Below are 16393 nucleotides of genomic sequence, written 5' to 3' on the forward strand. Positions count from 1 at the left end.
GCACTTTACACCCTCTGGACTTGTGAATATGCACTACCTCCGAACCATTTGTGTGTGTGTGTGTTGAAAATCAGATTATTTTACCGCCCATAAGTGTAATCTATTACAATGACCGCGAAGCCTGACCTTTTCTAACTTTATATATTTGGAAACCAAATCTAGAAAGCTTGAAACAGTTAACAGCCTCCTTGGATCAAACCTTTAAAAATGTAACACTTATGTTCACCACTTTTATTCCATTTCTATTGTGCCCTTCTTCCAGGGAGCTCCAAGAGCTCCAAGAAATGTGCCTCACTCAGGCCAGATCATTCCCCCTGGCATGCTGAAACTCTTCCACTGATGGAACAATTGCCATAGCACTACACTGAATTCCTCCCTATATCTTTGCCGTAAAATAATAATAATAAAAAAGATTCTGGGATAGGGAAACAAATCCATTCTCTTATTGTCACTTTCCAGTAAACTCTGAGGATGGCCGTTCAGTGGAGCTAGGTCTGCGTGGTGAAAGTGAAGAGAGAGGTTTCTACACTGAGATCTTCCACTCAATGTCTTGGGTGTTCAGAGGGGATGACGCCAGTCCGGATAACAGCCCCAGGTGTCTTAGCAAAAGGCCCAGACCCGTAGCAGGTAACACCTATGGCTTTATTTGTATGTGCCTCAGATCTACGAATGTACATTGTGTATACCTTTTATATATACAAATTGCCAGTTTAAACAGAGAGTCTCGCCTGTAGCAATTCAAAATAACAAAAAAGCATCTGCCTCTGAGGGAGGGGGATTTTTCCAGCTATATTAGAAATACACGACATCAGGTGTTTTATTTCTCTCTCTTTTTGTCTTGTTTTAGTCCGTGAACGAACTGTAAGAATTGCTAAAGGAACGGGCGATTACCCCTGGGGATTCCGGATCCAATTCTCGAAGCCCATCCTTGTAACTGAAGTGGACACCAGTAAGTGATACCCACAAAGCTCATTTTCCTTATGAGCAGATCCTAAGTGACTTGCATGGCAGAGTGCTTAAAAGGAAGCTCAGAGCACCACTGAATTTATGATGACAAAGAGCCTCGGGGCAAACCGCTAGCTGGCAGCTCAACAAGTCTCCTGTGTTCTTTTTATTATTGTTGCTATGAAGTTGATTTTCTCTGCAATATAGATAGCGACATAAAAGTATCATTCTGCATTATACCCCTGCTTAATTTTAAAATGGATTAGGGGTTGCTTTTGCGGATGACGTTGGCTGTTATACTGAAAATGATAAGAGGAGGAACAGATGCCCATTTATGTGCCATTTACTTATTGATAAATGATCTTCCCTGACTGACTTTTCATTTAATGAAACTAAAAGGGTCAGGCACAGCCTGGGGCAATTTCCCCTCCCAATCATATATCTCTGCTAAGGAGAGGTGATGATCATGACAAAAAAGGTCAGTGATCCATATAAAGCAAGAAACTATTTGGCAGTTAAAAAATCATACAGGCTTTTTCTTCTCTTTCTGAATTTTTAACAAGATCAGCTCCCTACATCTGACTTGCTCCTGTAATAGCTAAATAGGATTCCTATATAGGCAGTGCTTTTTTTCTGGGAGGACACAGGGGGATGCATACCCCTAAACATTTTGTGAATCTAAGTTTGGCCTCATTGAGGGGCAGTATTTCAATATGAGTAGGAAAATGAGAGAACCCTTAAACATTTCTTTTTTTAAAAAAACACTGCCTACAGGAATTATTTAGGATCATAAGCATGAGCCTACTACTTCACAGGTATGTTCCTCTCCTTCCCCTCATGTGACTGACTTTGCCATTTCATGCAAGCCTAGTGTACTATGGCTTGTCTGTACCATAGTTTTGCTCACCGGTGAAATCTGCAAGCCGCTGTTTGCAATCCCAGCATACAGAGAAACTATGGTTTGAAGAAACCGCTACTTACCAGATTCAGATAAGGTGGGAAGTTGGTTTGCTACTAGATCAGGAATGGAAGTTTTCAGTTGCCACCCCCACCTGAGGGAAGAAGCTAGTCTTTGAGGAGCATGCTTTAGCAGTACATCTGAATGCTGTTATAATTTTGAGGGACTGTGCAGCTAGGATGGAAAAGATGCTGTGTTAGGGCCCACCCCTGATTACATAGGAGCCAACTACAGTCTTCAGCTGCCCCAGTAAAATATTTGAGGTGCCCGCCCCTCTCCCAGTTGATGGGCATTGCCATTCAAATGGTGTGCATGCACTGCATCATGTGATCGATTATGTTGGGCGGGCCTTACCTGGGCTCCCCCAATATTTTATTCAAGTTGGCACCCCTGCCTAATTATGACATTTATCACAATTTTCCTGCTATACTGGGACCAGACTTCCATTTCTTCCTTAAGCTAAATGCTTTCTGAAACATTATGTTTGGGTCTTGGGAATGTCAGTGACTGAGGTGGATTTTCAGAAGCCATACACGATTCAAGAGTAGAACACAAAGAAGCCTAAAGTAGTTACCATGAAACCATTTTGGCCATTTGCTTTCATTTCCAAATGGCAAGAGCCAATAATTCTGGAACAAATTCTTACAAAATGGCTTCTTTTGTCCAAAATGAAGCAAATAGAGATCACAAAAAATGGCATCTGAAGTCCTTAAATTGTTGAGCATACTGGAATAGCTTCAGAAATCTCATATCACCTCTCTAGAGTTATCAGTCTGTTGAATAGCAGAATGGTCATAATGTATAATGTATCATTTTGCTTTTTTATAGAAAGAGAAGAAATTTACAGTGGTCTTGTATCTCTCATTCCCTGTTAACCTTCTGATTTCCTTCCCCATTGCTCTAAGACAGGACTCTGGGGTTTATGTTGTAAGACACACTTATTAAATCTCAAGGTACTAGTAATGTTAAAATTTTACTTAATCAAAGAGGACATTTATGTGTTTTTTTTCTGGGGGGTGAGAAACATGCTTACCTGGTACATTATGACAGTTTAATTATATACTGAAAACGGAAGGTAAAATGATGGTTCTGGTACACATCCTCGTAGGATTCAAATGCACCTACGTTGAACATATTTTCTGCTTATGTAAGTTCTTGTCTATTCCTAGCCTGACTTTATATAAGTCTTCCTATAAAAGTAGTCCATGCAGTTTTCAGCTGCCGAACAATAACCCAAAGGAGGATACCTTAGCACTTTCGGATCAAGCGTGCTTTTCTATCCTACCAGCAATTGTTTTTCCTTCTAAGTGAATTTATGGCTTCCATCCTTCTTTGCAATAACGAGGAAGGCACGGCAGAAGAGCAAGAAAAATTCAGGCCTTTGACGCAGACTCTGCTCTGCTGTGTTTTGATCTTAAAATGCCTTTCCCTTGAATGGAACAGTGGGTGGGTGGGAATTCTTGCCTGTACTTCTGGTCTCTATACCAACATTGGATCTATTTCGGTTTGTGACATAGTATGATCTCTTTGTTTTCACTTTTAAGGGAGGAATTCAGCATAGTGCTATGGTAATCAGTCCAATATTTTCAGTTTGTCAGGTTACAACACTCTCCCCCCATGTTGGGGGAGGCTGTGCCCCCACGGTCTTTTTTTGAGGAGGCATGACCAGGCACCCCTACAACAGGCTCTGCCATCGGAGCCTGGCTTGCGCATGGCTGTGGCAACTGTGGAGGAAGGCCACAGAGCATGAGAAAGCTGCAGCTTCCTCGTCCCTGGCCGCAATTCTGCTCCCAGGTGCATCCTGGGTACTCTTTGCGAGGGGAGCCACCACAGGCTCCCTCCATGCCCCGTGCCTACGATAACCAATAATAACTTGAGCATATTCCAGATTTCCTCAACATTGTGCCTTCCTGATGTTTTGGACTACGACTTCTATCAGCCCCAGCCAGCATGTGAAAGCTAAACTTTTCTATGTTGGTCAAGCTGCCCCACACCAAAAAAAAAAAAAAAAAAAAATGGCTGGAAGGAAAACTGATCCCCTGACCCCTGTTGTGTTTATTTATGCGTGAAAGGTGAACTCCTCTTGGCATATTATCAAAATGTCTTGAATAAGGGTCCTTTCCCCTTTCTATTGCAGACAGCTCAGCAGAAGAAGCAGGCCTCCAGATTGGAGATATTGTGATGGCTGTCAATGGAACAGACGTTAGCAGCATGCCACACTCAGAGGCTGCAAATTTGGCAAGAAAAGGTAATGATACCAATGCAGTTAACTGCTTTGCTGTGGTGGTGTTGTTGTTTTTTTGGTCAGGTTTTTTGAACCAAGATTTGTCAGTTTTTACAAACAAAAACCATAAACTTAGATAGTGGAAATAAATAGGAGGCAACATTTTTTAAATAAATTGTACATAACATAGCAGTCCCGCCCCCAACACTTGAATCTCAAAGAATTTTTGTGTCCTCCTATGAACGTCCAAGGATTTTTACACACACACTTGCTCCTGCTCAAAAGTCTGTTGCAAGTATGGACAGGGGAGAAATTAAATTCAGTTTGCATTTAAAAGAAAAACTTCCAAAATCGCACTTTCCAAAACAATATATGAACCAAAACATAGCCATCTCTTGAAATCCACACTCCTCGAAATTTTGCAGCACAGTTTTCCAACCAAGGAATGTCTTCAAACAGGCATATATTACTAAGGCATGGGGTTCATGGAAACAGTGAAAATAACTTATGTATTAGAATAGGGGAAATTGTTTTGCAAAAATGCGTATATTAGGCAAAATTGCATACAAACATGTGTATATTAGGAGAAATTCGCACTAAAATGCTGATAAATTTTCACGAGGCCTAAAATATATATCAAAAACTGATGTGGAAATGGGGAGAGAACTGAAGACTGGAAAAAGGAGAAGCACAAAATTGACAGGTCTGCCTGTCCCTAATTGAAGGTGTATGGGAGCATTTTGTGCAACTATTAATCAATTCCTTGGTTCAGAAACTATTCAGTCCTTGCCTTGCCCAATTTTGTCTAGTCACATTTGGCTATATAGATTTAAAAAATCCACTTTCTAGGAGCCTAACATCCTTCTGTTCGCCAAACTCACTACCAAAGAGCCAGCACTCTTCAGGAGCTACAATCAGACTTTTATCTCCATGAGCTGGAGAGTGACAGGGTTGGTGATGAAGGCAGAGCTTGACATTTTTATTCCTGCTCACATGTAGTAGGCTTTACACAAGTTCAGAAAGTCCAAAATGGGCTTATCCAAGATGAAAATGTTTCTGTTGGTAAAATAACTGCTCTGAAAGAAAGACATGTGAAGGAGCTTTGGTCAGGCTGTTCTCCTAACTGCATGTGCAAAAGAAACTCTGGCCTAGGGATTATTTTCCTTCATGAGTTCTTGCAATAATTGCAAGGGGGAAAGCAGAAGCAAATTAAAGCGAGGCCAGAGAAAACAGATTGACATTTCTGATGTAAGTGTGCTTGAAAGTGCCACAGATTCAATTTTTAAAAAGAAAAAAAAATCTTTCAAGGGAGAGCCTACCTATGAATTTTATCACTAAGCTGCATTGGAAAAGCTGACTTTGACAGTAAGGGCAAGTTACTTTGGACATGCGGAGACTGATGGAGCAATAAGGTGACAGTGATCCGAGAGGAAAGCCTTGGTTGGATAAAAGACCCTCATTTTCTCTTTGTGCCAGCTACTAATATTGTTATCTGCTCATAGCATCACTTAAGTCTAGGCCAAAATGTCAGGTGGAAAGAGCACATTTAGCAATATTGCTTTTGGGTCCCATGCCTCAAAGACAGATGGGTCCTGACAGTGGCCTTCAAGACATCAATCTACTATTTATGTCTGGAGTTTCTTCAGGAGGAAAATTCATAGCTGGCTCAATGAACACGTTAGACCTGTCTGTGTATAAGAGAACCAACATCCAGGTGCAACTAATATGTTACTTGATGAGGAGAGTGTTTTATACCGGGGAAACAAAATGCCACTTAAATTAATTTTAAATTATTTCCCTGGGATCAGTGGCGTAGTGTGGGGGGTGCAGGGGGTGCCGGCCGCACCGGGCGCAACATCTGGGGTTAGGGCAAATCCACGGGTTAGGGGGCGCAAATCCACAGGTTAGGGGGCGCAAATCCACGGGTTAGGGGGCGCAAATTACTTGCCTTGCCCCGGGTGCTGACAACCCACGCTACGCCGCTGCCTGGGATATATTAAAATCAAACCGTACCCTTTAGTGCATGTCAGTTACTTCCACCACATACTGAATTCCACCATGCTATGAATTTGACAGAGATCAATACAGGTTTAATTTTAATGAAAAATGATTTCACAAGTGACTGACAAATTTACCTTGACACTCATACCAAATTCTTTAATTATAGGAGTGCAATTCACACACTTGCGTTGAAGAGAATGGCAGTCATTTACCACATCTATCTCTATTTACTAAGAAGTGTTTTTTTTTAAAAAAAAAATCATTCAGGATGCCCCCCTCACATCAACTAGGCCTTAGGCTGATTAACATCCAAACACCCTTGTGAAAACCGTGGGCTATTGGTTAGTTTTCATTTTATTATGTATTTTGTGTTCTCATTTTGTATTTTGTATTGGATGAAGGGCAGTGTACAAATTTAGTAAGTAATAATAATATAGAAGAGTTTTTCCCACCTCCCTGCTTCATAGACTTGATTTTAATTTACCTTGTAATAGACCACAATATAATCAAATATTTCAGGTCCAGATATCTTGACATTGTTGGTTGGCTCTGATATCAGTCGTTGTCCCAACACCCCTCGCCCAACATGTCGAGGATATCTGCACAAACGAACCCAGTCAGGAATCCTGAAGGGCTGGAGGAAGAGATGGTTTGTGCTGAAGCACGATGGCTGCCTCTACTATTACAAACACAAAAAGGTAAGGCATGTGTATAATTATTTCGTTTGTCCATTGAGGGAGCATGCTGGTAGTGGGTCTGTCCAAATTAAGTACAGTTGTACCTTGAAAATCAAACTGAATCTGTTCCATAAAGTTCGGAAACCAAGGCACAGCTCCCTATTGGTTTCCAATTGTGCAGGCATGCTGGAAACAATAGCGGAAGTCGCACCAGATGTTCGGCTTCCCAAAAAAAGTTCAACAACCGTACAACTGTAGTGGGCAGACCATTCCCACAGCTGTCAACCTTCCCTTTTTTGCGGGAAATTCCCTTATTTCAGCATCGTTTCCTGCTGCTTCCCGCTGCTATCCCGGATTTTTAGATATCCTGTAAACTGTCTCTGGGACAGGTGAGGCTGCTGATCCCTTATTTTCAAATCTGAAAGTTGAGCCATATCCTACTCTGTTTTTGAAAGTGCTCTCTTTCTCTCTCTTACACACACACACACACACACACACACACACACACACACACACCATGCATTGAACTTCCGGGAGAGTGTAATGTTAGTCTACGTTTTTAGTTTGTTCCAGTTCACCAGACTCTGGAGCAATCTAGTCCGGGCCATACACAAACCTCTGGAGACTAGCTGCCGAGGCAGCTGGGGATATTTTGTCATACCTAATGCGTGTTTTGGTCACCATCCTTTGTGCAAAAAGTACATCTGGAACAAATTGCCCTTGTCAGAGGTTGGAACAGATCAGTTACAGAGGGCTTCCCCCTCCTTACATCCATCCCTCTGTCTTGTCCCTGCCCACCCCCTTTTTCCTCTCCTCCCTGCCTTCTCTCCCTCTGAGCTCCCACCCCACACATGAAATAGGCCAATGACCATTTGAAGAAACCTTGAGGATAGCAGGTCCCCTACCCCTGATTAAAAGGCTCTAATCTCAGAGGGTCAAAATGAATCCTATCTTCAAATAAACATCAGATGAAAATGGAAGGGAATCATCCAAGTCTGAGGCCTGTTCCTCTTCCCTCTTGCAATCTGAGGAATAAATTTAGAGTACACCCTTATTTTATTTTTAATCTACTGGGTGATTGTATAATTAGTGATTGCTTTCCAAACTTGATTTAATTAATCTTGGCTTAAAGCAACTTACATTTTGAAGACTGTCGCTAGGAGACACATCTTATTACATAACTTCCCCACTAAAATAAGCAGTAGCTGTACAGGTAACGTAGCATAGACATTTACATTCAGTTGTTTTCTGTTTATTTTCTTTATTCATATAACTCAACAATGTTAGAAATTAGTTCACTTTGCGCACTGAGAACCCATCTTGTACTGAGTCCCTCAAAGAGCCAGTGTTAATTTCAAACCATATCCAGCAGGTGGAGAACTTTGATCAGAGATCTTTTTGAAAGTACTGGGAAAAGTCAATGTTTGGGTCCTCAAATGAGATTTTATCAGACCTGAGTGCATTTTAGCTCCCTAAACCATCTACTATCATGAAATAAAAGGTCAGTGTAACTGGGAAGAGCTGAAGTGCAGTGGTAGAACATCTACTTTGTCAATGGTCCAGCATCTTCAAGTTGAGCTGGAAAAGATTCTTGTCTGAAACCTTGGATAGCCATTTGCAGATGGACCAGTACTTTCACTCAGTATATGGCAGCTTCCTATGTTCCGAATTGAATCTGGATTCTTAAGATAGACCCAAAATATTACCTCTTCTGCATGTGAATGGGTGTGCATATATGTTTGACAACATGATTCCCCCCCCTTTTTTTTTTTTTTGCATACAATGCTAAGTTGTTAACAGGGCGATTGTGTGTCACTTAATCTAAATAGTAAGTTAAATTCTAGGAGCTAACTTCTTCACTTAGTCTAGAAAAGTGGTCTTAAACAGGTGGGCCATGACCCACTTCTGGATTACCACCTGACCTAAGGTAGTCACAACAACAGCCAGGAGTGTCAGCTTGGCCTCACAACTGTGGGCACCGAGGGCCATGGGCCCTGACACCAAAATTTAGCCCTGGCACCAAAATTTGTGGGTGCCCACCCCCTTCATGGGGAATTTTGTGGGTGCTCGGGGCCCCAGGGAGTTGTCAGCTGTGATAACAGCAGTACCACCAGGCAAATATATGGCAAAAAGTTAATAAAAGGGTTGAGGACCCACCATATGGGAAACCTCTGCAGAGGATTGCAGTGCCTGGAGACAGGCAGTCAGGTTGTTTATCCACAGCAGTGGCCAGAGGAGGAATGACCGCTGGGAGGCTTGCAGAGAAGAAATGCCATGGTGCATCCAGACACCTTCATCTGCCCCACCTGCAATGTCTCTCCCATATCAGTCTCTACAGCCACAGCAGGCGCTGTAACTCTCCAATGGTTTGACTTCACACACACCCCAAGGTACACGCTTCCAGTGTCTCCCGAGACAGACGGATGCCAACACAACACACAGGTCCTGAGTTTGACAAGGTTGAAGTCAACCCCTCCAAAGAGTGTGGGATATGATCCATCACCTACAAAACATCTACTTTATATATGTGGTAGTGCTCAAGGAAACTTGGCAGTTAATCATAGTTTCCCAATATGTACAAATGAGGAACTGGGACGAATGGCTTCCAAACAAACTTAAGATTTGGAATAAAACTTTACTCTGCTAAAACACTCCATTCCATTCCCACTCCCAACATGCTTTTTTATATCCCCATCAGTCATTCAGCACTTTATGAGTCGTCATCAATAGTCCTCATTGGTCAATTTAGGGAGTCTACCCTCTTAAGTCCCTCTTCCCCAATATCTACTGTAATTTTACTCTTTACTATTGGGTTCAAATGGGTTATTGAATATATATTTATTTGATATAAGTTTTTTTATTTTAAAGTTACTGTGTCTTTTTATATTGGATCAGATTGTTACTATTAACATTTGATGTTTTATTATTGTTTTATGTGCGTTGGAAGCTGCCCAGAGTGGCTGGGGCAACCCAGCCAGATGGACGTGGTATAAATAAAACATTATTATTATTATTATTATTATTATTATTATTATTATTATTATTACTTTTCTACAACCCAACCCTACTGATACCTTCCCTCTTGTGTGAGGTTTGATATTTTGGCTACATAAGCAATGACACTCATGTCTGAACACTGGAAGCGGAGGGGATGATAAGGCCTTTTTATCATTAAAATGCTCTATACTAACCAATTTTTTTGCTTCTAGAGAGATTTGTTTGCATTTGCAAGTGCTTATTTAAGATCTGAATATGTATTTTGACTTCTTCTTTTTTTAATGAAAGAGGCTTAGCCTCAGGAGCTGTAGCTCCTGCTTCCTCTGCCTGCTCAAGGACCCACAGATGTTGCAGAGACAGGAAGTGGAAGGAGAGACAGCTCCCTAGAGAAGCATTGTTTACCACCAAGGAAAGGACTGGGACAAGTCCCAACATCCTCTGTGGGGAAAATGGTGCTATCAGCATCTATTTCTCTTGGGGAGAAGGCCATTCCAGTAGCTTCATTTCCAACCAGGGATGCTGGGACTCCGAGGATCTTTCTTGTTTGTTTAGGTTGGTGTGCAAGGAAGTTGGAACACCTGCTGTCAACTTCAGTACTAACAGCTCCCCACCTCTCTTTGCGGGCACTTGGAAGGAAAGGCATCAGCGGGAGTTCACATGTGCAAGGTGACCCGAGTTTTGCTCACCTTGCAAATGGAAGCAGATGTTCAAACAGGGGTGCTCCCATTTGCAAATCCCCTCCCTTTAAAAAAAAATAGATTGTCACCTCTCTGTGCTATTCTGATGTCACACAATATGAGAAAGGAACAGCAGATGGAAGTCATTTTTAATTTCTTGTTTTATAAGTTTTACAATCATTCACATCATTGGGAGCACAAATGATGTTAGTTATAAGAATTGTGTTGTTTCATATATTGCTATTGTCTGTTTGTCAATTTATAGTTTATTTGATTGTATGTTGGTTGGTTGGTTGGTTGGTTGGTTGGTTGGTTGGTTGGTTTGCTTTCCAGGGATAAATGTATCTATTTTAAAAACTGTAAAGATATATTTAAGAGAGAGAGAGAGAGGAAGGAGCAGCAGCAAATAGTCGCGTTGCTCAAAACTGTATAAGATTTCTCGCCAGCTTACTAGCAGACATTTCCTCCCAAAGGTAGATACATAAAACTCTGTTTAAGAACCACACTCTGTATTACAGTAGGTGCACAAGCTTAGTGCCTTCAGGAAGCCCCAAGGCAAAGAGCTTGTGCAACTGCGTAGCAAAGGACAGCAAGAAATACAGGGAAAGACCGTGTACTTCCTCACCACAGCAGCGGGTCACTCAGACAATCTAGGTCAACAGAACCTAGTCTTATAAACTATTAATAGATGGCTTAGCCTGATTATCACCAGAGGGCGTTGGTTATCTGAAGATGTGTATTGCCTGGGCTATCTTATTATCTCAGTCTATTCTTCTCTAAGCCAGGTAAACCTAATCCCGTAAGTGTGGGTTGTGCGTACACAAGGAAGCTTCCCTTCTGTACATACACGTACGCCACTTGCCAGATTGACTTCCACATGTCCAACTGGCTACTACATACATGGCTCCCCTGGCCAGATGCCAGGAGAATTATTTTATTTTGAGGATCTTGCATTCCACACCAAGCAGATGTTGCCAGCCTTGGGAGAAGAAGAGGAATCAAGACTTGGAGAGGAATTGGACCCATCCCCTAAAGTAATAATTGGTTGTGTAAGAACTGAGAGCTTCCTAAGTAGCAGTTGTAAAGGAGTTGGCCAGTTTGGGCAACTAGCCGTCCATAGGCTTTTTAAGCCAGTGATGGGGAACCTGTGGCCTTCCAAATATCATTGGACTCCAGCTCTGAGACCCTCCAATTGCAAGGGATGATGGGAGTTGGAGATCAATAACATATGGTGGGCCAAAGGTTCCACATCTCTCTACTTTAAGCATTATCGCATGGCCTGTTTTGGCCCAGGGGGACAATATAGGGTTGGAGACCATTCAGATAGATAAGCATCAGTACATCATCTAAACTGACACCCTGGAAATCAGATTGAATATGAACAATTTTGCTTTTGCAACATAGATGCCAAACTCATCATAACAAGTACAAGATCGCTCTATCTCTGCATGGAGCCAGCACAGATTCACTTTCTGGAACAGCTTTGCAAGTAATGGCTGCTGAGAGATACAATATATTCACCGTGATAATTGTCATAGCATTAGCCATAGTCCTTCTAAAACACTGTGTCACAATTGACCAGCTTCAGAAAGCATCCAGCACAACCTGTACTCTGAGCAATCTCTCTTGCCTGGAAGCCGCCAGCCCATTTCAGACATAATGCTAAACCAGAGTTTATGCTTAAAGGTAAAGGTAAAGGGACCCCTGATCATTAGGTCCAGTCATGACCGACTCTGGGGTTGCGGCGCTCATCTCGCTTTATTGGCCGAGGGAGCCGGCATACAGCTTCTGGGTCATGTGGCCACCATGACTAAGCCGCTTCTGGCGAACCAGAGCAGCGCACGGAAACGTCGTTTACCTTCACGCCAGAGCGGTACCTATTTATCTACTTGCACTTTGACTTGCTTTCGAACTGCTAGGTTGGCAGGAGCTGGGACCGAGCATCGGGAGCTCACCCCGTCACGGAGATTCGAACCACCGACCTTCTGATCGGCAAGCTCTAGGCTCTGTGGTTTAACCCACAGCGCCACCCGTGTCCCTTAGTTTATGCTTAGTTGTGAGAAAATACAACCATGAGCCTTTCCTTATATTATTGCCTTCTTCCTCCCCTTCTTCTGTCCTTCACATGCTTAGAAGGAGGGCAGGAACAGGACAATGCAATCTCTCCTGTGCTCTCTATCAGTTGGTATTCAGACGAATACTGATACTGAAGGTAATAAATAGCCATCGGGACTATATGTCTTTACAGAATCATTGAATCAAAGATCTGTACAGTTGGAAGGGATCATGAAGTCTCATCTAGTCCAACCCCCTGCAATGCAGATATCATTTGCCCAGTGTGGGAATCGAACCCATGACCCTGAAATTGGTCTCCTGCTCCACCAACTGAGCTAAAGTTGGACTATAAAAAATAATTTGGGGTATTAATTTTCCCATACACATTTCACCTGTTGTTGCCTCCACCCCCCTATGATTGAACCAAATAACGGTTGCAAGGTGAAAAGAGAGGGAGAAAAAAATCTTTGAAATTATCTTAATTTCCAACATTGCATCCGGAGCCCAGTTTATATAAAATACATTTTCAGCTCCCTGGGTCTGCGCCTTTCACATTGTCTCACTCCCTGATGGAACATCCAAGCCCGTCTTCTTTCAAGCCCACGTATTCACTGCTAAGTCTAAGTGGTTTATATAAAAGGCTTAACTATAAATAGATTTAGGTCTGAGCTATTCCTCCTAGAGGTACAATGTGCATTTGCTCTCCATTCTAACAGAGAGCTTTATCCTCCACAGGCAGAAAGTCGTCCCATTCTTTATAACTAGCCTGCAATCTGATTCCATTTGCAGAGCCTCTGTGAGGCCCATTGTGAGTGGATTGGTTTGCTAATTAAACACTATGGTTCTATCTAGGCTCTAATTCCACAAAAGCTTATGTCACAATAAATCTGTTGGTCTTTTAAGGTGCCGTGACACTCCCTTAGGCATGCTTTGTGTTTCCTCTTATTAGTCACTGATTAATTTTCTTTGCAGATGGAAAGAGCAATCTACAGGTTACATGCTAGGGAGTTGCACGACCCTAGATTGGAGTTCCACTCCTGTTTCCAGCACAAAGTGGACTACCCAGTCTAGGCCCCTGTGGGTTGGAAGCTCACTACATTGTGAGCCACTGTACTGAGGAAATGGTTTGGGTACCACAAAGGAGTGGGGAGGGTAATGGTAAAGGTAAAGGACCCCTGGATGGTTAAGTCCAGTCAAAGGCGACTATGGGGTGCGGTGCTCAACTCACTTTCAGGCCGAGGGAGCAGATGTTTGTCCAAAAACAGCTTTCCGGGTCATGTAGCCGGCATGACCAAACCGCTTCTGGTGCAACGGAACACCATGACGGAAGCCAGAGCGCACGGAAACACCATTTACCTTCCCACCACAGTGGTACCTATTTATCTACTTGCAGTAGTGTGCTTTCGAACTGCTAGGTTGGCAAGAGCTGGAACAGAGCAATGGGAGCTCACCCTATCATGGGGATTCAAACCGCTGACCTTCTGATCGGCAAGCCCAAGAGGCTCAGTGGTTTATACCACAGCGCCACCCATGTCCCGTGTGGGGAGTGTAGAAGCAATGTGACTCACACCCTCCCGAGACACACCCCTCACCAACCCTGCCTTGCACCCTGCTTGAGTTTCTTTGCCCTGAACTCTAATAATGGCTCTGGATGGAGGATAGAAGTGTGGCTGTGGACTCAGGTGAATTTTGTCTCTGGACATGCCCACCATTGACATTTCGCCCCCGGGGTTCTACCTAGAAGGGAATGTTACTCTCAGTCTGAAAAAAGTTCCCCCACCCCTCATCTATAGCAGAGGCACCACCTTGGGCCAAAGATTGTGGGGGGCTCAGGGGCCCAGTGTGCACATGGTGGTGAAAGGAGGTACATTGTTGGTAGGAGGCCTTGCCCAGTGCCATGCAACTTCAATGTCCATGGCTCCTCTTCTCTCATGCTCAGGAGGAGCCTGCCTTTGATGCTTCGCCATGCTCAGCTTGGCTAAGGAATATTGAGGGGGGCTGGCAACACCACTGCCCCTTAGAGTTGGCACACCTGATCTATAGGCAGCTGTTGGGAGTGGTGATTAGAAGATTCACAACATGGTGTCACCAGTGGGCTGATGAGAGCTCTGGTTCTCTGTTACAGCTGAATTGAGTATGGTGGGGCAAGTCCTAAGCTCGTGCCTAAACAGGGTGGTGGGCTAGATGACGGCCAATAAGCCCAATCTTTAGATGGAAGATCTGTGGGCGAGTGATTCCTGGGCGTACGTGCCTCTTCTGGACTGGGTTGCAATCTCTCTGAAGGAATAGATGCACAGTCTAGGGCAGCTCCTTGATCCATCTTTATCCTTGGTGACCTCAGTGGCTAAGAGTCCCATAGCATGGGCTGCTATGCCATTATAGCTTCAGGGAATCATTCATTGGTAACCTTGGGGTTGGACTTTTGTAACGTGGCACCCTACAACTCCCATCATTCCTGACCATGCTGTCTGTGGCTGATGGGAGCTAGAGTCCCCCTCTATGGTCCAAATAGTGATTCTGCATACAAAATGGGGCAGTGGATCTTATTTGAGATTAATTATGCCACACTAAAAGGATCTGACCTTGTTTATGTAGTCTTAGACATGCAGCAAAATGCTTATGCTTCTCTCTAATGGCTCATTTGCATTTTTGAATATTTTGCAACTCTTGTGTTGCACAGCTGGACTGGGGGAGGCCTGGAATGGATCTGCATTTCTGCTTTTTCTCTAGCCAGATTCCTCCACCTCTGCCATCACCACCACCATAATATATGCAGAGTTTGCAACAGATGGTGAATGAGAGCAGACAATATAATGTTGTAATGACTCAAATATGAGAAATCATCATGTCTCAAGTAAAGTAGACCTTGTGCTTTTTTTGAGAGAGAGAACACAGTCCTCTATTTGGTGGGCTGTTCTGTCCAATATTAGGAATCATCAAAGGGGAGCTTGTACAGCAGACTAACAGAGTCTGTGACTGCATAGCACCTGGTCATAGTCTTTGTTGCCATGCTGCTATATAGATTTAATTACAGTTATTATTTCTACATTTATATCTATAGATATAAATTAGCATGTGCTTCTTTTCTGCAGATCGGTACCATCTTTTATTGTGTATTTGTGATGCATTTCCTTATTTTTTGCATTAGAAGCCCTTCGCTGAAATTTAGGGAGGGACTGCTTTGACAAAATTTGTTTGCTCTTACGATCAACAATCTGGTATGAAAAGTAGATTGTGCCGAGACTGTTCCTGTTTCAGATGGTAAGATTGTCAGTGATGCTTCACAACAGAAGTAAGAAAAAATGAGTGTAGTAAGAAAATAATCCAGTAAATGCTGGGTTGAAACTGAGTCTAAGAGGTCTGGGGTATAAGTTGGACGGACTCATTGCGTAGGTTTAGCGTGCTATTTCCTTTCATCAGCCTGTTCCACTGGCTTGGTTCAGGTATAGCACAAAGCCATGGTTTGTTTGAACCTAAGACTGCCCACAAACTGTGGTTGACAAATATTGATTTGGAATTGCAATTGGAACCTGGTTTGAAAAACCACCATTTTACAAGCTGATCTGCACACTACTCTTTGCTGTTGTGCCTGAATTCAAGCACCATTGACCAACCACAGTTAAAGTCATTACTGCACCGTAAGAGGCTGCTGTGCTGGGGAGATGGAAGTGAACTTATGAAGCTGAGCCTTGAGCAAATGAGAAACAAAAGCTGACAAGTAGCTTAAGATTGTTGTTTGCCTGCTGTGTACACGGAAGCTAAAACCATGGAGTAGGTTCTTTAGTATGCTTAGCGCAAACCACACGTTCCGTTTTGCATTACATCTGAACTCATCCACAGTCTCTTTAGGCAGTGATCT

General features: G+C 43.0%; 1 protein-coding gene across 1 annotated transcript in view; it reads left to right on the forward strand.

Annotated features, from left to right (window-relative positions):
- LOC114606100 (uncharacterized) overlaps positions 1–16393 on the forward strand; it is a 41974-nt gene that overhangs the window by 16645 nt on the left and 8936 nt on the right. The window contains exons 4-7 of the mRNA XM_028747861.2: positions 460–627; positions 848–949; positions 4041–4151; positions 6648–6826. Of these exons, the coding sequence (XP_028603694.2) occupies positions 460–627; positions 848–949; positions 4041–4151; positions 6648–6826 (560 nt within the window). The remainder of the gene's footprint in view (positions 1–459; positions 628–847; positions 950–4040; positions 4152–6647; positions 6827–16393) is intronic.

The sequence above is a fragment of the Podarcis muralis genome, chromosome 11, assembly GCF_964188315.1.
Source record: "Podarcis muralis chromosome 11, rPodMur119.hap1.1, whole genome shotgun sequence".
Taxonomy (NCBI): Eukaryota; Metazoa; Chordata; class Lepidosauria; order Squamata; family Lacertidae; genus Podarcis; species Podarcis muralis.